This window comes from Epinephelus fuscoguttatus, linkage group LG24, assembly GCF_011397635.1.
Source record: "Epinephelus fuscoguttatus linkage group LG24, E.fuscoguttatus.final_Chr_v1".
Lineage (NCBI taxonomy): Eukaryota > Metazoa > Chordata > Actinopteri > Perciformes > Serranidae > Epinephelus > Epinephelus fuscoguttatus.
In genome coordinates, this window is record NC_064775.1 from 13,838,472 (window position 1) to 13,861,954 (window position 23,483).

General features: G+C 41.2%; 1 protein-coding gene across 2 annotated transcripts in view; it reads right to left on the minus strand.

Moving 5' to 3' along the window:
• Positions 1-21,729, minus strand: part of LOC125884705 (sodium-driven chloride bicarbonate exchanger-like) — a 57,966-nt gene extending 36,237 nt beyond the window's left edge. The window contains exons 1-3 of one of the 2 annotated variants that reach the window (XM_049569822.1): positions 21,301-21,729; positions 19,628-19,657; positions 647-728 (exon numbers count right to left, since the gene is read on the minus strand). In XM_049569822.1, the coding sequence (XP_049425779.1) occupies positions 647-728; positions 19,628-19,657; positions 21,301-21,348 (160 nt within the window). In that variant the 5' untranslated portion in view covers positions 21,349-21,729. The remainder of the gene's footprint in view (positions 1-646; positions 729-19,627; positions 19,658-21,300) is intronic. The other variant, XM_049569821.1, reaches the window with a different exon arrangement.
• Between the last annotated feature and the right edge of the window lie 1,754 nt (positions 21,730-23,483).

The following is a 23,483-nucleotide window of genomic DNA, read 5'->3' on the forward strand; positions in this document are numbered from 1 at the left end:
GGTGGGCGTTATATTTACCAAATAACGGTTAACTGCTGACATCCCTTCTTCAGTGTTCATGAGCCTTACGTTGTAACATGTAAACAACATGGCAGCTTCAAAGAAGATGTGCCGTATTTTATCGCTCAGAGTATTTGAACAACACGGTGACAACAAAGAGCAAAGGAAATGGATCTGGTGAGTAATAAAATATGATTGGGAACTAATTTTTCAGATTATTCCAACACCGCATGAATGCAGCACAAGGCTGCAGAGGCAACTGGGACATCTGCTCAGTTGAAGAACCACAGATCGTTGGACAGTGACATTTCTGTAACAATGTCTTGAGCTTACACAGCCTACCTACATACAAGTGGGATGCTGAATCAATGCATTAAAATAAATATTTTATTTTCATGAATGTAAAGTTTTGTGGAGTGGGCGGGACTAGCTGTCAAACATGCATGTACTATAACAAGAGTGACACAATGAAACTGACACCATATTTTGCAAAAAGTATCTAAGCTCAAAGGAACTTTACTGTGAAAGGAATCTGTCCACTCGTCACTAGGATGTAGTGCCAGTTTCAGCAAATATGACAAAAAGGGGTTGTTTTTTTTTTATAAAAGTTACCAACTGTAGTTTAATGATCACTTATGGGAGTTACCTTCTAGTTCTTCCTTTTCAAAGTTGGTGTTGAGCATGGAGCGTGTGCCCCCACGGTCCACCACTGCCTCCTCATCAGTTCTCTAGAAGAGACACGCACAGAAAAGGATGCATGTTACACAGATTCATACACATATACAGTAAGTACATTGGAGGTTAACGTGAGTTGACACATGACACTAACTCTACACTTACTCAGAGTTAATAATTAATACAAGTACATTTGACACTCCTTAACACTGATCTCTGACTCCTCACGACACATGTCCATCTAGAGCCCGTCTGTCCTCACTGAAGCAAAATCCATATTTCATCTAAATGCTACAAGTTGTTACGTAAGAGCTCCCCCTCACTCCCCCCCTTGCCTAGTGGGAAGATGTGTCCTGAAATGAAAACACACAAAACTCAGCATCATCACGCTAACTTCCCCCGACTGTCACCATGGCAACAAAAGGCAGCCAATCGCAATTTGAAAAAAAGGCCACGCTCATCTGCTGAGTGCCAGATTACACAGTTTTTGAGTCATGGTTTTAACAAGAATACATCATTGTGCGTAAGCCTTAAATCATGTAAATGCTCTAGCACCCACACCTCTGGCAAGATGAATGTCTGAACTGGAGCAACAGCAGAGTGGAGGGAACAAGGCCTGGTGCTAATGGGTGCAACATCGTGCTTTTCTCGTTACTCCATGCTATAAATAGCTCTGACCTTGAAAAATGAAAAAGGGACGGGTCTTTGAATGCTTACTCTGCTTTTTAATATTTAATGAAAACACTGGCTTGGTATTCGTGTTTCCAGTTGTTTTCATAAACTTGCACACCATCTCATCCTGAGACAGATCATATATAAGGAAAATGATCACACAGAAACACTGCTGCAGAGCGAAACTGTTAGCTCTGATAGTGTAGAAATCCCCACTTTGTGTCTGTACGTCTGCACCAATCAGACTTATTTTAGCTCTTTTGATCATTTTGAACAGAAGACCTCAAGCCATATCAGCGCTCCAATCAACACTTATCAACTCAAAATATATGTCACTGAAAAACCAACCCTTATTAACACTGAGGGTTTAGTAATAACATAAGGCTGCATGTATCCAGTCATGATCATCAAGCAAGTGGACAGTGATGCTGACATTTTTAGCCTCAATATAGAGAGATGGCTTCCTGTGCTTGTTTAGATCAAACTCAAAAACTTGCTGTCCAGGGAGCTGCATGCCAATACCGCCATGAACACCAGGACAAGAAGGTGCTCTGGTTACACTTCCTCCATCACCTTCTCCCTCCTCTCCTGCCTCCCTCTGGTCTGTGTATGTGTGTGTGTGTGTGTGTGTGTGTTTGTTGTGTTTATCATTAGGATCATGTGTTCTCTGCCCTCCAGACGTCCTCCATGTATTTGCTGTGGGTCCTGACTGTGTCCTGCATCAGGTCATTAGTGCTGTAACAGCACTTATTTTTCACATTGGTGAGTTGAGTCATTCTGTTACTTGTTTATGAGCCTACCAACTACTACCAATAAGCTCAAACATAGTTGGCAGAACAATAAGCAAAACATGTCATCGACTTTTAGAAAAAGATCCACACTTGGATTCACGCTTGTATGCACACTGAGAGCTATAAATACCACATATATAATCTGTAAAGAAAATCATGCCTCCGCTTCTTTGTTGTGGTTCTAATGGCATTACTGCACAAGAAAATCAACAACTGACCAAAGCTGAGGATTCTCTATCAGAGCGGTCAATCATGTCAATCACTGCTCAAAGCAATGTCCTGCAAGCAGCTCTACAATGAAGGAAGATTTTCCAAATAAGTGCACAAGTACATCAGTGTATGGGAAACACTGGACATTAGAAGGGAAGTACACTCTGCTGTTGGATTGTTGTTGTTTTCCTGTTAGCTATGAGACAGATGACTCCAGCTTACTGTACGTCATGACAGCGTAAACAATTTGCAATGCTGCATTAGTTTGCAAAATTATAAAGTATTATTTGTGCATCGCTAATAGTATATGAGGTTTGGATTTTCACAACAAATTTATGTGTAATAAACTTTGACAAAAATGACAAAATTATTGGTTTATAAGCTATACTAGATTGACTCCAATGTTCAATACAATCTGATGATTAAAAAAGACTCAAATGTCAGCAGTTTTCATTGACTTAAACTATACTGAAATAGTTATGGCTTTCTTTGACTAAGAGATAAAAATGTGCAGACTTTTTGTCAACTACAAATTGATTTAAAAACTACATGATGAGGTTAAATAAATATGGTAAAAACTAACAGGGACATTTGACACTAAGACTAACCTTTGATGTAAAAAAAGCTGACAAAATTAACACCATACAACAACAATCTGCTTAGCCTGGTCTAACTCTGAGGACATCAAAAAGTGTCTCTTGGTCAGTGGTATCCTCTGCATCAGATACAGACACACAATACAAGTGTCCATAAAAGACCCATCTGGCTTTCAACTAACTCCAGTGCAAACCCATTCGCAACATTAATAGATGTTTATAGCAACGGACCGAGTATAAATAGTGCGAAAGTCTGTTTTGGGCAAGTGGGAGAGGAGGTGGAGGGGTTCAACAAGCACAGGACTTTGACCAAGGAGATCAGGGATTATGTCCTGTGTGAAACCAAAAGTCAGCATTGAGTTATTTTGTCAAGTCAGTTGACTCATGTGACGAACATCAACCACAGTCTTGCCCTCACCAAGTAGTTTTGTTGCCTAAACCTAACCGCCAAACCCTTGCGTCAAGATACAAGACAAAAGGCTGCCCCCAACATCAATACAGTGATAATAGCTTGGGCAGAAGCCTCGGTGGCAATATATAAGGAGCAGGGATGATATCAGATTAATCTGCTGTACATGCTTTCAGTCCTCAATCAGATTTGCCCACATATGATTTATGGGCAAGATATGAGATATAATGCCCTTAATGGATTAACCAGCATGGGAATGTTTAAATGAGGAGCTGAAGCTGCAGTGACTACATGAGTCTATGGGTATTTTACAATGAAGGCATACAGAGTGGAGGTAAGTCTGCCTTGACTGAGCTCAGGTTCTTTTCTCTGAGTGCTACACAATACTGTAGACAACTGCATCAAACCATGACCGACACAGGGGGCATGTGTTATACTGTATTGTGACAAGCTAAAGGTGGCTGATGCTGGCCATCAATCCCTGATCCTGAGAGATTAAGTAAGAGCAGTGGTGGTACATCACTCTCACACACAGAGACACACACACACATGCCCACACACATGGCTGACCATGTGAGAAACAAGCTAATGCATCAAAGGAGTGTGTGGACAGATGCTGAGAACTGACATGGTGGGCTTACTGTATAGGCAGCATTAACAGAGGAAGTCCTCTCCTAGACATGCAAGCACACATACACACACAGACACAGGCCGAGATGAGGAGTCATTATCAAGTCCCTGTAGACAGACTTCCCGAGATTTCCCCTGACAGATGGGTAATGGTAATCTGAAATACTTTGACATTTTATTAATGTGTTAATTTGTCATTGTCCGTGCCTCTGCATTCCAATTCACTCCGATCCAGCCCTCCACAGACTGACCACTGCACACCATCTACTGTGAGAGGAATCACAGGCATAATCAGCACTCAAGACAGAGAGGTAATATCCAAATGCCAGAGTGGGCAATATACATGCATAAAGACTTGACAGACTTGACTATAAAATAATACATTCATTTTCTTCTTTTTTGCCTTCATGGCAGTGACAGCAGCTAAAATGTGAGTGTTCTTGACAAGCCTATGAGAGAAGCAGGGGTTTTGGCTCTGTAGGTCCATAGAGAACCTCAGTCAGTCTCAGTAACGCACTGTCTCCCTGTCTCTGACCCACGAGAACAACAAAAATCTAAATACATAACAATGCATAACAACCCTGAGATAACTGCGGGACCCCTTGGAGAAAATAATTTGAGGCCAACATTACTGTCTTTAAGAGGCTGGGGCATGCTCCTTTTTTAGGCTAGTGCGAAGGTAGTGGTATCCTGTTAACAAGACAACCTAATGCATCCATTGGTACCAACCATGTCAGCATAGCTTGACTGCAAGGGGACTACATAGTGCTCCAAATTTATGTTAAATTTTGGTGAGGGAACAACTGGCTTGGCCATTCTCAAGGATGTCCCTTGAACTCTCACCTCAAGGTATCTGAATCAATCAATCAATCAATTTTATTTATAAAGCCCAATATCACAAATCACAATTTGCCTCACAGGGCTTTACAGCATACGACATCCCTCTGTCCTTAAGACCCTCACAGCGGATAAGGAAAAACTCCCCAAAAAAAACCCTTTAACGGGGGAAAAAAAACGGTAGAAACCTCAGGAAGAGCAACTGAGGAGGGATCCCTCTTCCAGGACGGACAGACGTGCAATAGATGTCGTACAGAACAGATCAGCATAATAAATTAACAGTAATCCATATGACACAATGAGACAGAGAGAGAGAGAGAGAGAGAGAGAGAGAGAGAGAGATGCAGGTAATGACAGTATCTTACAACAACATTAATGGAAGTAATAATATTATAGTTATAGTTCTGGTTACTGCGGTACAATATGTTGAAAGTATGTATTAATATCTGGCAGTATACATGTGTGACAATAATCATATGTGTATAATAACAGAAGAAGTATGACTAATGACTAATGATGGCAGCAGCAGCAGGAGGCATCTGGCGGGACCACGGCAGCAGCACAACCACACACGTCACGCTGTCCAGGCACCGCTGCGGTATGAGTTAATCTGAGAGACAGTGGAGCACAAAGGCTCCGGAGAAGAAGCCAAGTTAGTGACATCCAGAATGGCCGGGTTAGCTAGATGCAGTAATAGGATACGAGAGAGAGAGAGAGAGAGAGAGAGAGAGAGAGAGAGAGAGAGAGAAGGGGCCCGGTGTATTATAGAGGGGTCCTCCGGCAGACTAGGCCTAAGTCAGCCTAACTAAGGGCTGGTACAGGGCAAGCCTGAGCCAGCCCTAACTATAAGCTTTATCAAAGAGGAAAGTCTTAAGTCTAGTCTTAAATGTGGAGACGGTGTCTGCCTCCCGGACCGTAACAGGAAGATGATTCCACAGGAGAGGAGCCTGATAGCTAAAGGCTCTGGCTCCTGATCTACTTTTGGAGACTTTAGGGACCACGAGTAACCCTGCGTTCTCAGAGCGCAGTGTTCTGGTGGGATAATATGGCACTATGAGCTCTCTAAGATATGACGGAGCTTGACCATTTAGAGCTTTATAAGTTAACAGTAGGATTTTAAATTCAATTCTGGATTTTACAGGGAGAATGAATGAAAATGAGTTCAGTGGATACCCACTAGTCTCCCTTAAACTTGAGAAGGCTTGTTCCCAGTAAATGTTTTGTTCAGTGACAGTAAAATAAGAAACCAAAGTATATCAGTATGCAATTCCTTAACTTTGATATTGACATAGTTTTCAACTAGCCTGTTTTCTTTGACAGGACAATAGAATTCCCGAAATGTAACTGTGGCTTTTAGTTTCGGTGTGCCACCGTAAGGTCTGCAGTGGCCCCATCTGGCAACCCCTCTGAAAAATTTCTGGGAGCACCACTGAATGAGACTTACTGTGTGTAACCCATTTGTCTCTCTAATACATGTCTACCAAGTACATCAATAGCCATCTCTGTCTATCCTGCATCTCCCCTGCATTAGCACTGCAGTGGTCACTGCACCACTGTATATCAAAGTGTGACAGGCAAACTGTAACACATTTATCCGAAGTTGCCTCACTGAGGAAAAGACACAGGACAGCCGTATTATCTATAGTAGAAAAAAGGTACACGCACACTGGTATCCTCGCAATGATCACGTTTTGGACATGCACATGTAAACACCATCAACTGGTGTTGCAAACATACATAAGTCCTTACCATGATCTTGAGAAACCTTGATATGCTTGGGGCAGGGATTCTGTAGCATGTACACAGGTTTCTAATCACTCTCTGCCAGGTGCATCATCACCATTACCATCGTTAATCATATGATCCACACGTTAAAATAAATGAAAAGTTTGACTTTGGTTATGCTGATCATACATAGTGTTGTGTCACCGTGTCTTATGTAACATCTTGCAGACATGCAGACACTGAAACTCGCTGCCATTACAGTACTCAATGCCATTTCACAGTGTCATTTGAATTTATTATTCAAGACAGTTGGTGACCTCACCACTATAAGTTAATAGGTGAAAAGGTGACATCCAAAGTGAACAGCACTAACTACATGTGTAAACAACCACCAGGACACATTGTGATCCCATCACTCAAATCACTTGCAGATGGGGTCTGGAACCAATTTGACCACATATCTTTGGTAGTGTAAGCGCTAATACATCCTGATGCATCCATGACAGGGACTATGTCATCAAAGCAGAACATGGTGGTTGTCGCTGTGACAGTGGCTGACACTCCATAACTTGGATGTTTTATGACGAGTTGGACAAAGTGTTGCGTGACCGTCCATCAGTATTGACTTATGGAAGGAGATGTGTTGGATTCTGCTGACAGCGATATCTCCAGCTGTACCGACAAAACTGCTAATGTGACAAGTGAGCAGCTAGTGAGAGCGTGGACGTATTAATTGTGTGTGGGGCCCTTTGACCTTCTCGTGTAATTGACATAGGCGGTAACAAAATCTGAACCCTAGAGGTCAGCTGGAGATGCATGATTGACACAGGTATGAATGGCGATGTATCTCTGCTGTCTACTTGTGTTCAGATCACAAAAACGCACATTAATACCAGGTATTAACAGACTCTAAGCTCTGAGATATTTAACTTTATCTCAATGGAGCTTCCTGAATGAATAAAGCCTAAAAATCAAAATATATTAATAGTTGTCTGATTAAATGTCAAACTATGATTGCTTCTCATAAATTATACTGTTTTCACTTCATACTACCCAATGCCAGTTTTGATACCAATGAACGCATTTTCGGATGACAGAAAAAGTCTGCAAGAATATCCGGGGAATACATTTCTTTAAACATTGACATGATGTATTCTGCTGTTCATTGACTGTGAAACATTTTCCTTAACTTGTTTGCCCCTTTAACTGGATCTATAAGATTTTATTAACATGGAAAGAAGTAGGGCTTTATGTACATTTACAATATTGGTTTCACCTAAACAAAACAAAAACACGGTCTTAAAAAGAATTAAATCCACCTCCTTTCCCAGCTGATCTGAAATAATGACATATCTAAGCCTGATGCTATGCCCCCTCCGCTTTGTCCCAAACAAAGCTTTACCCTGTTCAGTACGACATGAGCCAGAATCTCCTGCCCGCAGGTCTCTGCTCCTATTTATAGACACTGGTTTCTCTACCTCATGATGCTGACCCCAGACCAGCCCAGAGAGTTGCATCCCTGCTCGCCAATCTGGGTTGAGATTAATCTGCCAGCCTTTAAAACCTTGTCTCTGACCATGGGATCAGTGATGGAGGGCCCTGCGTGGTGGAGAGAATTAAATCAGCCGTTTCTCGGTTGGCCCGCTGGCCGGTGATGAAGGCTTCGGGGGAACGAGAGCAGAAAGCACGTGACCAAGACTCCAGGGGAGTCCGAATGGTAGAGGTGGAGGAGGGGTAGACATGTGACAGGCATGATAAATACACGCACGCTAATATAACATGAACGTATATTCTGTCTACATTTTCTCACCATGAAGCTTTTTTTCATTATAAGCCTCTTTGCTTTACTGGTTATTGATCTGGATACACAGTCCTATACTCATTAATTACATGTGCAGCATGTACCAACTGATTGAATGCAGGCTGCACATGTACACAGGGGCACACATCATACATCGGCCTGCTCATGCACACAGTTCCTCTGCAGGCAGTGGTGTGATGGGGCGGAGCAGTGTACATAAATGAGCCACACACAGGGGGAAGAGGAGCAAAATGCTTCAGGCCTGGACACAAACCGAGGACCAGAGGATGTTCTAATGTCACACTGTGTTAAGAGTGCATGTGTGTGTTCGTGTACTGTATGTACGCACAATGCAAGCATTTATGCAGTGATGGTAAGTAGAGCATCCTGACCTTGAAAGGACTTCATCTGATTTTGATTCAATGCACAGTGTGTCAGTGTATACAGTATAGAATCAAAGTCAATATCCTGTATTGACATAGATACTCTTGCTCATTAGTTTTTGGTTTTAATTTCATTTATTTAACGATGGAATAAGTAAGTTTGTGGCTTGTGGTATGTAAACGCAATATTAAAGTTGCTTATGATTTGGCGTCTGGTTGCTACGTTTTGATTGAGTCCCACCCTCACACCTTAAGTGCCATTTTTGGGTGGGGGCTACACAACACTGCCCAAAGGCTTGCTGCCTGAAACGTCCCAAACACATCAAAATAAGGAAATCCCCTATCATGAACAGGGAAATTAGCTATAGAGACCAAAACTGTTTTTTGTACCAGGCTATAAACATGTTTTACATTCAATCACTTCAGGGGCAAACCTCAAACTGCATTTTAGGCACTTTCCCTATTTACAGGCATCTCTGGAAGTACTGGATCTGTGAGACAGTGCACAGGTTTCCCACAGGTTGATATATTATTCGTGGTGTAAGCTGGATGTATGTGGGGAGCTGCAAGAAGCATTGAATTCACACAGTAACAAGCATTTGCACTTAAAAGCTTTAGAATGCATTTTCTGGGGCCAAATAAATTCTATACAAGGGCATCACTGGACTCATTTCTTAACCAATCTATCCGCCACCTCTCAACACCTGATTCCATGTCCCGACCACTCTTCCTAATGAGTTTCATGCCTGACATTGTTAAACAGTGCCTGCAGAGGATGGAGTGATTGTCCTGAAAGGGCCAACAAAGCCAGCATATCCTCAGGATCACCAGGCAGCCAACACTCTGGCTTCAACACATCTAATGACCACTGCTGAGCTGAAAAAGAATGAACTATCGTGGGAAACAGACAGAACAATCTTTCCTTGTACACATACACACACCTGCACTTACTCCTACTATCCTAACTGCACTTACAGCTACTTTGATATTCATTGAATTGTTCTTGAGCCAACATGGGACAAAGGATGACAAAAACGCGTGGTGTACTCTCAGCGTAATCCTGTACACAGCATCTTGTGGTGTACTTTCATCGGATACATGCCAAAAATAAACCCAGCCAACAGTGAAAGTGACCTGAAATGTGTCTGCCTGAACTCAGATGATACTCTCTGAACATCCTGCTCCAAAAACAACTCTATCAAGACTCATTTTACATCTCACAGATCCAAATTTCCTCTACAATATGCCCCAGTTTCCTCCTGACTCTGACCTCTCTGTGTAAGTGCAGTAAAAGGTGAATGCCACTCAATTGAAACTGACAGTGACAGGCAAGTCAGCATTCCTTCAGATGTACAGTTATAAACCACACAGCTGAAAACTAGAGAGCGAATTTAATTTGGTTTGTCATAGCAGTGTACTGCCTGGGGCTACTGTAGTGACAATCAATGAGAGACTGACTTTGTTGACTGATGTTGTTTGTATAAATGCAGGAACTGTTTGAGGGTACTTTTAATCACCATCAACCCTGATTATATCATCATGTAACTTAGTTTTATAATTTATAACAGGAAGCCAGCATTACCAACAGGAGGTGTGAAAGAAGTTGGCATTTAGGAGTCAGTCAGTCTCCAACAGGGTCAAGGGTGGAGGTTTCATTTTAACATTTGGGGGGGGAGTGTACATATACAACTGGGGGTTTGGGAGTCCTCCATCAGAAAATTCTGAGCATTACAAACTTAATTTCCTGTTTCAGCCCATTTTTTTGCCTGCATAATTTCTTGGTGTGAATGTCTTTAATTGTGTTGCTGAGTGCCTCACTTTTTCCACTCGATGCACCTCACATTTTTGCAAGAGCTCCTATACACCAAAAACAACAACAAAAAACCTCAACTCAGAGTGGAAAAGTCAACGTCATTTATGTTATTTTCCATTGTCCATTCGGATGACTTGAGAGGCAGGCCTTCATCAATGGTGATGACAACAAACTAGTGGTGGCGATTGCTGGATACTTGGGTCTGCATGACTTTACCAACCGTAGCTACCATGATCTGACAGCAACACAGGGTAAAAAGGATGTTAGTTATAACAGCCAGTCAGTTGCCAAACAATAAACCTTGATATTAGAAAGTAGTCGAGGCTACAGTTTGTTAAGATATGTCTCGCAGCCTCCCAAACTGACATTGAGAGTGAGCAAATGTTGGCTTGACACAAACAATGAAATGTATGCTACCCAAGGCCCTGATCACACAGAAAGCGTTTTAGCAGCTGCAGGCGCGTTTTTGTAATTGTTTTTAATGAGAATGAAGCTTTTTGCTCGCATTTTTTGCGGTGCGACACACCTTACGTTTCTGTGCTCTCGTTTTTTGCCGAAGCACTCTGAACTCCTTGAGTTGGAAAAACTTCAACTCAAGGTGGAAAAAGGCCCAAGGTCTGCTCTTTTTTTCTCATTCTCCAATTGGATGATTTGAGAGGCGGGCCTTCTGTGGTGGTCACGACAAGAAGTTTACAGTTGTAAACAAGAGAGGAGAATCTGGTGGTAGCGGTTGCCGGATACCCAGATCTATACAGTCTGACGATAGACAGCAGCTTGTCAAACTGCCCCTGACTCATCCTAAAATATGCCTGGAAACGGCCATCATCGAGGCATAACCCTTGACCAACTGGTGGTACTCCCCATGATCCACCCTCTCTTTTAGGGTCTCATGTACCCACACAGATCTCTGTTTCCTTGAGCCCAACATACTATTTGCTGACAGCCTCTCACTGTCAACCAGAGCTACAGCAAGTGCCCTCTGCCTCAACATTTTAGGAACTAGATACTAATTACTGTCAAATAACTAAAATGTATAAATAAACTGTAGATCGATTACACAGGAAGGTTAGAATACAAAGTTGAGATTTTGCAGGTTGCAAAATACTTTCTGTGTGATCAGGGCCTAAAACTAGTACAGTATAAATTTATTTTAAAAAAAAAAAGAAAAAGAAAGAAAATGTACCCAAAATCTCAGCTGGCTGCTAAAACGTGCTGTTTGATCAGGCCTAAATGAAGGATCTATCAGCCTCTTCTACTTCGATTTTGACGATTCTTTTTTTCAATTTTTCTCTTGTGAACTCTCAACTTTATAATAATAATAATAATAATAATAATAATAATAATTAATACTATATAATGCTATATACTAAATGCTGGAATACTCATAATGATTTTCCTGTGGCACCAAATGCTCTGTATTGATATTGACATTTAAGTTACTTTCATTTCACCAACAAAACACAACTCAAAATAATTTGAAAGTTTGCCTCCTGCACCACCCCATGAAATTACAGTAAGTCATAAACTGGAAGGAGGAATGTGAAAAATAATTTTCTCTGGATCTAGTTATGGAGAAGTACTATCATGTGGCATCATATGTAAATATTAAAATTCACACCTTTCTGTGAAGACTTCTTTGTGATCGTTTTGAGTATTCTGACTATGGATGCTACAGGCAAAAATATGATTCAATGTTCTGCTAAGATGAAAAAGAAAATTACTGTTTCACATTCAGCTCTCAAATATCATTTTTAGAGCCCTGACTTTCAAACTATTGCTTTCAGCACTAGAGATAGAGTGGTCAAATCAGGATTAGTCTGCAAAACAACAATGATAGTCATTCTTATAAAATTCGTGTCTTTTTATTTTCATACAGAATTTTCTACCAGCACTTGGGAGTGAAAACACAAGACGTAATAGAAAAAATATCATCAGTGCAGTACTGGCTGGGCATGTTAACTATCCAGTGATGTTATCTTTTGTACTTAACGGTCATAAAACAACAGAGAGGATGTCTTCAAGTGTCAGCACCTCCAGATTTGTCTGAGAGCTTATATTCCATTTTCTTGGCCAGTACAAATCACAGACCTATTGATTCCCACAAGCCCCTTTCCAGGAATCTGTGCACATTATCACATGACTCTCAGGGAAGCAGATATGTGACCTCATTTCTATGTTCGTCAGGGATTTCTCCTGAGGCTTTCACAACAGCAGGGATGATGAATGTTTACATTACTATACCTTGAGATCTGGGCCAGGAGGTGTACTCTAAAAATCATATCAGATGTAGTAAGTTGCACACATTCTCCACAGTAAGCCCAGAAAATAACCAAGCAGGTGGCGTCTGATACAAAACCCATACGAATGGGTCTAAATGTAAATCTGTCTATTTACTTTCAATCTGCTTTAGGGGACTTTTTACTGTACATGTGCTAAGAGCCACAATGACTCTATAGCTTGTAGCTAGCTAAGAGGGGAGATGGATTATCAGCAGCTGAACAAGCCCTATGATTGGCTGACAGCTTCTGTTGTCATGGTTTTCATCCCTACAGATGGCCATGGTTACCGTGGCAATGGCAGCAGGATCAGCATCGGCAGCATCACAGGGAAGAATATGCTAAGTACACTGAGAACATTTCTACATCATCACTTCTCTATGACCTTGTCGGACACAGGGAGATAAGAAGTGTGAACGCTGTCCTCCATAATAAGATTTAAGGGTAAGATTTTTGAAAGCTGTTTGGCATTGTACTATCAGAGAACTTTCTGCATGTCTCAAAAACACAAACAGCCCAGAAAACATCTATGTATGTAACAATGTGCTCAAACACAAACAAATCCAGTGTTCCTGGCTTTTGTTCGCCCGTTTCCCCCTCAGAGATCACCAGGGTCAGTACAGCGGGTATAAGCTGTTGGCTGACAGTCCCATCTGTCAGCCAACCTCCCCGGGACCTTTCGCATGCACATCAGCACAACTGGCCCTCTCTGCAGCACAGGAGGCGAGCCTTCCGCAGACTACCACCTATACATGATTTACATTTTGCGGCCAGTAGATCACATGTAAGCTTTTTCCAGATAATATCTGCCATCTCCTTTATCTGCTATTTGATATCAATGTCACAACAAAAGTGCGTTCAAATCAGAAATCAATCCAAATCTTGACTAATTAACAGATGTATATTTTTGCATGTTGTCTAAATTGACAAAAGCAACGTAAAGTACAGCAAAGTCAAAGAAATGCTCACTCTATTACTGCTTACATACTTTTGAGAGCAAGATCAGAGTGACCTACCTGATAAATAAATCCTTTATTGTGGTCCACTGAGAGCATGGTGTGCCTCCTATAAGGTTGGGGCAGGATGCCCGCTAACTCCCCTTGTGCTTGCAGCAATGGTAAGACGAGAGGCTAAGGCTCAGGGCCTGAGCCCCACTCTGGACTCAGAGTGTATGTTTGTGGTTGTGAATGAAAGTCAGAGAGAACAGCAGACACAGATGAAGTCAGCCTCTCTGCTGGGCCATTAGTCGAACCCTCTCCTCTCCTCAGCCGCTCTCTTCAGCAGCTCTTCCCATGCTGGAATATGGCAGCAACCTCACCCCGAAAGCTCCACGAACACAACATAAAAACAAAAGCAGGGAGCTCAGCACAGCTCCGACTCTGCCTCTGCCTCTCCCTCTGCCTCCAACGGCTTTCATCCAGAGTAGCATCAAATGTTTCTGACAAGCGTCCATCCGCCAATCCCCCCAGAGAGATTAGCGCTCTGACATCACTGACGCTGTGCTGTGCACAGTTCTGCTCTGTAGCTCTGTTACCTAAGAGAAGCCTTAGGTCGCACGGAGTCAAACAATACCATCTTGTATGAGGGGCTTCACACAGCCCCAGTGCACCTGACGGCTACATGTGCCACGGTCACTACACACCTCACATAAAAGAAGCAGTAAGCAGAGTTGGCGTTGCAGTCTTGCTGTATATGTGCATCTTTAAGTGTATGTGTCTGAGGGAGTGTGTCTGCACAACCTACCTGAGGCAAAGAAGCTGCTCCCTGGCTGTAGTGCATTGTCAGCGAAACTGTGATCGAGGCATGGTGTGCTAGAAACAGATCCGGAGGAACAAGCAACTATTTCTGCTGCACTGCCTGAGTACCTGTCTCTGTGCTTTGTGCCATCTGATATTTCTTGAAGTTTTCAATGACAAAGATGACATGTATAATATTCACGGGTGAAGATTAGACAGAAAAATCACAATACAACATCTAATTTTCTGTACACCTCTCTCCCCTCATCTTACCATCTGTCTCTCACGTTCTTCATCCAGCTCCGTATCCTCTCCCTCTACCTACCTCCATGCCCTCTTCACCCTCCTCCCCACTGACACTGCTATAATTAACCATGGAAAGGAGCACAGCCGGTCTGGGCTCCTAGCTGCGGTGGGGAGGCTTCCTGCCTGCCTGCCAGTTTTGCACAGTTGGATCACCAAGTCAAACAGAGATTTCACACTGATCCAAGAACACCACGCTCAAAAGAACAAGCCCGGGCATCTCCAGCAAACTTCCTCCGTCTGTTCTCACTGATCTTCTCCGACCTTGCCAATCAACCAGCCCCTAACTAGACAGCCTGGCAGAGAGCCTGCTGTTATGTCAGAGTTGTAATGAGGACCACGGCAATCAAGTCCAAGTCAAATCTAGGACCAGGTCCACTCGAGTTCAAGTCAAGAAGTAGACAGACTTTCAAGGCAAGCAAAGATATCAAACTCTGTAGCTATACAACAAAGCATACCATGACCATAGAAAATACACATTAAAAACATGTGTTGTACCTTGTTGTACATTATTACTTACTACAGTATTCCACAAATTTCTACAGGTCAAGCCCCTTTTCATACGGTTGCAAAAATACACAACTAACAATAAAACCTGTAATGATTTAGCAAGTCATTGCTGTGTTTCTTGCTGCTTTTCAGACACCAAACATGGGTGTAATCTGGCAACATGTCGTTGTTTTTCCAGGGGGGATAGTGGCACAAAGAGCTGTTTTTCCTTACAGAGACATCACTGCTTTTCAAGTGGAGATTGTGTCCTCAAAACTGGGTATTTTAAGCAAAAACATGATCTTTTCATAACCATAATGAAGTGTTTTCTGTGCCTAAACCTAACCACATGTTCACTACAGTGTTGTTGAAAAGTAATGTTTCAGTGTATCTGCTACATAATAACGCACAAATGTAAAGTATCCAGTGTTTGCGGAAATGTAAAATGCCAACATTTATTCGGGCAATTGGATTTGGTCCAGACTTAAATAAGTCTGTTTCAAACCAGGAACAAGTCAAAGCTTTCAAGACAGATTTCTCAAGATCAGATTCAAGATTACAACAACAGTCTGACATATATTGTGTTATTACTCTTATTACCTATTCACTGTCTTGCTGAGAGTTAGATAAGAACATTGATAGTCTCTATGCTAAGTATGTAGCTGAGTCAGCAATCAGTAACCTGACTGGAAACAGGGGAAAACACATGTTTCCAGTCCACATTAAGAAAACACATGCAAATAGACAATACACGAGCAATTTAAAACAAATATCTTCACAACTTTGACAACACATGCACAGCATTTTTAAAAAACACAGTAGCACCACACAACAATGGCTGTAGTTACTTTCAAAAATGTCACCAATTAACGTTCAAGGGAAATAAATTGCAAACTGTTTAATTAATGATTTTCAAAAAGTCAAAATAAGTTGCCATTTGACGTCATGAACATTATTTTTAAATTGATACCAAACCTTTCTGTAATGACAGAACAGGCAGCACTAACTTTATTGTTAACAGATAAACAAATCAAGCAAAGGGAATTCTTTCAATTTGTCATGTGAGCAAAACCTACTGCTGGTTTAACTTACATGTCCCCTAACAGAGATTCTTTAAATAACTATCAATGTTATATCTGGCTAACATAATGTAAGCCTCAGTTAACCATTCCTGCTTCAGCTAACCCCTTTCATTCTACTCAGCAGTTGGAAAGCAAGACACAGTCGGGAACATTACATGGCCGTTAGCAGCTCAGGTATTTATTCAGTCAAACTGAAACCTACACTGTACATTTCGGGGTTTTTTTTGTTTGTTTGTTTTTTGTTTGTTTGTTTTTTTGTTTTTGTTTTTTGAGTTGTGTTATTGTTAGGCCTCCAGGAAGTGCACTGGACTTTGAAGCCAATTTGACAAAGTGAAATAACAACTTCAAAGTCTGTGACGTGATGTCATTGGGCCTAAAAAGACTTTTTCTCATCGACCTATGTAAATCAGTGGATACATTTTTTGAGCATCACAACCCCCCAAAAATTACATGTTTCACTATCAGGATTTGATCCATTCAGTCCAACAACATTTCAAAAGTTTAGAAGAGCTGCACAATTAAAGCATTTTTATCCCAATTCAGGTTTGTTAAACTGGAAGTAGCCAGCTCAGCCAGTGGAAGTTAGCCACTCGGCTGACAAAGTCTGTTGTGCACTTGCTCTGTGGGCCCAATGATGCTGAAGATCTGGGTTTTAATTCTAATTTTATTGTTATTTTTGTGAAAAAGGAGACTTGAAATTAATTGTATGGTGTAAACCGCTGAGTTTTTACTGTGCATATAAACTTCTTGAATTTTGAATCTTAATTTTACAGTCGGTGTGTCAAACGTTTTATGGCTTCATGCACCATTGTGCAACTTTCATAGGAATAAATGGATCCCACCTCCAACACTGTATCCAGTTGTCTTTATACATCAATGGTTGCCAGGGGCAGCTATAGCTTGGCATTTCACTGTTTTGTCAATACAATATTTTGTCCACACAGGCTTATTTATTTTAATTGTGCTTTTAAACTTGCATTTTTTTCCTTTTGTATGGTGTCTACTTATGCAGCTATCATTTCTTTTTGAGGACAAATGATGCTTTATATTACATTTACTCTGTTCTGTTGTGCTTTGTAGATTTTTCAAACAAAATTTGTGATGTGAGAAATGTAAGAAACTTTAAGATACTAATGTTAATAGAAAAACTGTAAGATACTAATGTTACTAATTAAAATAAATATGAGAAGTAAAGAGTAAAAAAGTAAATGAATGTTGTTCCGACATGTGAGTATGCACGCACTTTATGCCGCCCCTGCATAAGTCAGTGCCCTACTTGGGCCACTTACATTGAGCTCTCAGGGCCACTGTACAGCTAAGCTAACAAGGTACTGGCTATAGCTTCATATTAAGCGTACAGGCATGAGTGGTATCAAACTTTTCAGCTGACTCTCTGCAAGACAGTGAATAAGCAGCTTTCCCTACATGTTGAACTATTTCTTAAGGATCAGTTAAATGCCACAGCACTGATGCTGTCGGAGGTGGTGTTTCATCAGGTGCTTTTCTGGAGTGAGTCATCACGTGTCACACGAGTCCACAAACTATCATATTTAATCTAGTAGGCCTATAAAACATTTGTTTTAGTGTAAAAATTGCTGAAGGCTACACAAAATATTCTATAACAGTCTTTTTGACATGTTGATAAGCAGCTTTGTGTCCTAGAAAATGAGATACATTATGACAGAGTTTAATGAAAAAATAAATCCTGCAGAAATTTTGATCCTTTAGGTTAAAAGATTAGCACTGAGCTCATGTTTATATTTATTCAAAAACTAAGATTTGAAATAATTTACTATTTATAATCATTAAATTCCATCGATGTAGCAAGCAACCTCAGCTCCTGAGGAGTACAAGGGTTAACACTAACAAACAACAAAAGTGGCAAATATCCCTGCATCCTAACATTATTTAGGAAAGTACAAGTCCGAAGGGGGAAAATGAAGTTCTACTAAGTGGAGGATTCACAGTTTAGCCACTGGCAGGCACTTTGTACTCAGTTCTTGTCCTCAGTCTGGCTTGCAGCCCACAGTTGCATAAGCAATATTTTGTCAGGACAGATGACATGCATGCATCAAAACTCCTCTCTGCGACCGGCTCAATTGTCTGTTTATGCTCGTAACCTTTGAGCTCTTAAAGCAATTGCACTTAATTCCCATTATCTATTATTATTTATTTACCCGGCGTGTTCTCAGCCTTGTGTGATTGCCAGATGCATCGTGGCATGTGTGACAATTGCCTCTAAAAATACACAACATCTGCTAAACAAGCTGGCTAATCAAAGATATAAAAACAAATGCAGTTGTGCAATATTACCGTAGATTACAGATTATAGAAAACATGGATTAACAGCAAAATATGATCATATCAGATCAGAGCATGGATGGATTACTGAATGGGCCTACAGGGCCCGAAGTGTCAGGGGCATCCTGGCCCTCACCTGCAAAATGTCACTCAAATTAACAGGAATTGACCAAGAAAGACTCAGTAAGACCACAAAGAGAAGCAAAGGAAATGCAATGAGACACAAAATAACTTCAGAGACAAAAAAAAAAACAAAAAAACAAAATAACCTCAAAGTGACACAAACTTACAACAAAATGACACAGAATAACCTCAGAGACACAAAATGACCTCAAAGAGATAAAAAAAAATACTACAAGGAGACACAAACTGACTAATAAAAGACAGAAATTACCAAAAAAGACAAAAACAGCCTGCCTGAAATCTGCCTATTTTTTTTTACTTTTTAAACTTTAAATGACCTCTTTAGCAGAGGTATTTCGGCCCTTTACTGAATTAAAATCACAACTGTAACTTTGTAAAGTACTAAGTTACAAGTAAAAGTCCTATATTCAACATTGCCATATTATTACCATATAAAGTTATTAAGGGAAACTTGTGAGTTACACATCAGGCAGGTACAAAGCAACATAAACATTCAGTTGGAGTAGTGTTTGTCCTATATTCAATCTCTTTTTTACTTTATTTTTTACAGACTTGCTGTAACACTACAACAGTCAGCACTGCCCTTTATATTTCTTGTTTTATTGTTTTTACTATTGATTTTCTGATTGTGTCCATGCTGGGTTTTAAAACTAGTCCTTAACAACTGCACTGCATTGACTTATCATTGTCATTACTGAGCAGATCAATATGACATTTGTCCATGCCAGATGAAGAGAATGAGAGAAGTACTCACCACTTCTTTATTTTCTTGGGGACTTTGCTCCTGCAAGTCAGAGAACATCAAGAAATAAGACAACAAAACAAGGCATTCATTACTGTAATGTGTAAACTCAAGTGTCTAAACTCTAACAACTGAGAAAGAGTGCATTATGGCAATGAGGCATTCAGATACACTCCTTCCTGCTGTAAATTATACATGCTCTCATGCTTGACCTTGGGAACCTGGTAACCTGGTAAAATGGAGTACAATAGGATAGTTCTCTCTAACCATGTTGTGTACCGAGGACTCCCTGAAATTCTCACCATACTAACACCTCACATACCCATACACATCCTAGTGAAACCATGACAACGCATTCGCTTGCTGCGTAGGAGGAGGGACAGTGGGGAAGCAGCACTGAGTTACAATGACAGGGAAGCAACCACACTGCATTGAGACTGCAGGGGAAAACAGAGCAGCCATCCCACGCCACATCAGCCCGGCTGTCAGGCTTCAACTGTACACTGTACGCTCTGGAAAACTAAGTCCTCATGTAACACGTCCACAAATAGAACAAGGAGAGTATTGATTTGGCTCCAGAGCAATCACTGCTTTTAAACATGGGGAGCACAAAGCAATGTATTTCATCTCTTTCCGGCATTAACAGTGCACCCAAGGCAGCATGCTTTTTTTTTTCTCAGCACCTGAATGTTCATGAGGAGAGGCTGACCGCAGACGCAGGATCTGCCTTCAAGTGGCTGTTAGGTTTGATACATGGTCATTTGAAATTTTGCCAGTGGCCTGTGACCTGAGTGGATGCAGATTCAACCCCTTTGATCCCTGCTGTAGTCCACCAACACGTGGGGGGTGCTTGGGCAGCAACTCTCTATCATTCAGGCCGATGGATGGTGATTTCAAGAGAGGGGAGGATAACTGCTCAGTCGAGAATACCATGATGAGCATGTTAAAGAATCTGATTTTTATGAATTTCTGTTATGCTCTCAAAATGTGCACAAATAGGCCAAACGGGTTATGAATAAGTCGTAATAATCCAGTGAGGCTCCCCATGGAAAGATGGAAAGACGGTGAGCTCATTATATCCAACTGATGAGGCATACCTTCCACTGTCTGCTCACTGTTCAAACACTTTATGCTCTCATCTCAGTGCAACATCATGGACCCACAGGACTGTATACATAAAGCAACAGCTTAATAGCAGGTCTGATATAGAGCATAACAACTGGGTCGACTGACTATATGATTTGGTTGAAAGGCAACATATTAAAGGAGCCTTTCCATGCAGGCAGAAAGCTACAACACATTACTGTAGCAGCTGTGTAACATATCAACCTGTACAGTGCATCACAAATGCCTTCTGTGTGAAAGCGTAGGCGTTTGTAGTGATAGCGAGATAATTGCTTGCCCAAATATGAATTGTGCACACGGCGAAAAGATCAATTTGGTCAATTTGTGGTGCGCAACATTCATGCTTGTCACGATATCCACGCGACACCAGCAAAACAGTCAAAATATGGGTCATTTTGAAACAGAGGTATTGAATATGAATCGTACATTGATGGTCATCCCAAGTGTGCGTGCTTTATTCTAAAGAGAAATTATATAAACTGAGGACCAAGAGTCCATTCAGCTCTGTCTAAGATTCCACAGTTTATGAAATTCAATATAACAATAGCGTGTCTATCTACCGTCGGTAAGAGCGGCTCCATTTGAGCTCCTTGATCCGTGATGTCCATCTTTTCTTCTCCTCAGCCTCACAATAGGAAAGTCGTGATGCGCTACTCCTCTTCTGCCAGACGCTGGTTGAAGGCGGCTTTTTGTGTTTTCTTTTTTTTTTTGTCTTTCTCTCTCAGATTCACCGGCCGGGTTTTCTCAAATGGAGGTAGCACAGCATTCCCGTCCTGCCCTACATAATTTACGCATGAAGGAGGGAGGCAGTGCTTCCCATTACACGCGTTCAACCCTGGACGCGGCGATGATGAGGCGCACAAGTGAGACGCGCTGTGCGCACACTTTTATCCAGTGATTCATTTGTTAACACTGCTCCAACAGAATTATGTATAAATAGCCACAGAGAAATATTTGAGTCTAAATAAGCGTGGGCTCTTACATGAAAAATCTCTTCCAATTGGCTGTTTCATTACAGGGGCATGTGTATCACGCGATTTTGAATTTAAAGCGACCTGGCGTTTCATCCATATATCAATCTGTCATTACACATAAAATCCCAGTGTATCATGACATCCAGTTTAAAAACAGCAGCAATACCAATACATTCATGTTGCAGTGCCTTCTCAGTGTAGGCAGTGTGCCTTGTTGGAGCGACCCATGTGGATTTTCTCAACCACTGGCCTGCGCCATACAAGCGAAGATTAGAACAGGTTGTACAGACATCAATGTGATCAGAATCTGTCCTCAGTTATAAATAAATATTATATGATCGGCCTATTGCATCCAATGTTCTCTGCGACAACAAAAACACCAGCTGCAGTTATGCACCGGCCATCCTGTCATTATATGTAGCTGCAGCACGCGATGGTGCACCGGCATCAGCATCCAGATTACACAAGGATGCCACTGCAGAAAAGTTTATACACTGGCGCCCTCCTCTGGGGAAACACATGAAACGTCAATTAAACTCAAGTAGCACTGATGCATTGCAAGTAGCACTGGTTGGGAAATCACTGGAATTTGATTTAGTCAATGCAATTGTGTTATCTCAATTAAGGAGTAGGCAGTATAATGCTATTACCTGAGTATCAGTATTACAGATGACTTTAAGTGTTTTACTGTAATTAAGTTACCACAGTAATGCAACCTTTAATAATAAAAAGTGGATTTGGTAGGATTAGCTGCCGGTGAGTTAAGGCAGTGATTCCCAAGATGGAGCGTATAACCTGATAGGCTTTCACATTGCCTCATTGCAAACTAGGAAGAGATTTAATCAGTATCTCTACTTTTATGAAGCTATAGCTGTGTAAAGGTGGTTTATGAATTACCTTAAAGAGATATTGTACATACAGTAGATGTCAGTCGGCACACACCTAGTTTGGAAAACCAGGCTGGAGTCAGACGCAGAAGCTAAACAATATACTGCTGTGGATGGGAGTCAAAAACAAAACATATTTTAGCCACCTACGGAAAGAGTCCCACCCAAAAATGTGGGATCAATGTCTGCTAAATGAATGCTACATTAAGAGTATTTTCACCACTTTCACCTTTCTGTTTAACAGCTTCAATCCTTGATCTATGCTCTCATCAAAGCCACCAAACTCCACTGACAAAAACAGTCATTTTATCTTGCTGAACACAGGAGCTGCTGGTCTACAGCTGCTTTGATTGGTTGGTTTGTTTGTGTTACTGTGTGACTTTGGTGAATCTGAACTAATTCTTTTAAACCCCAAAGTCACATAACAAAAGAAAGAACATAGCTATTTGAGGCAGTGGTAAACCAGCAGCTCCTGTTCTTAGCAATGTTAAATCACCATTTTTCTCAATGGAGTCTGGCTTTCAAGAGAGTGACATAACAGCTTAATTTTCCCATTGGAAATCACTTTCTGACATTCAGGTGAAGCAGCAAAACTATTCTAAAATTAGCATTCACTTAAATTGCCATTGTTTTTTCAGTGGGACTTTTTTTAGGTGGCTAAAATATATTTTGTTGCTGACCCCTCCACAGCAGTACATTGCTGAGCTTCTGTGTCTGACTCCAGCCTTCTTTTTGAAACTAGGGGCATGATGACTGACATCTACTGTATAGATGCACTGTCCATGAATCAGTACTCCATACATCCCCACTTCAAAAAAAATCTGAACTATCCCTTTAATAGCACTCTCTCAGGCTGTGTGGACCAAATCATCAACTGTAGTA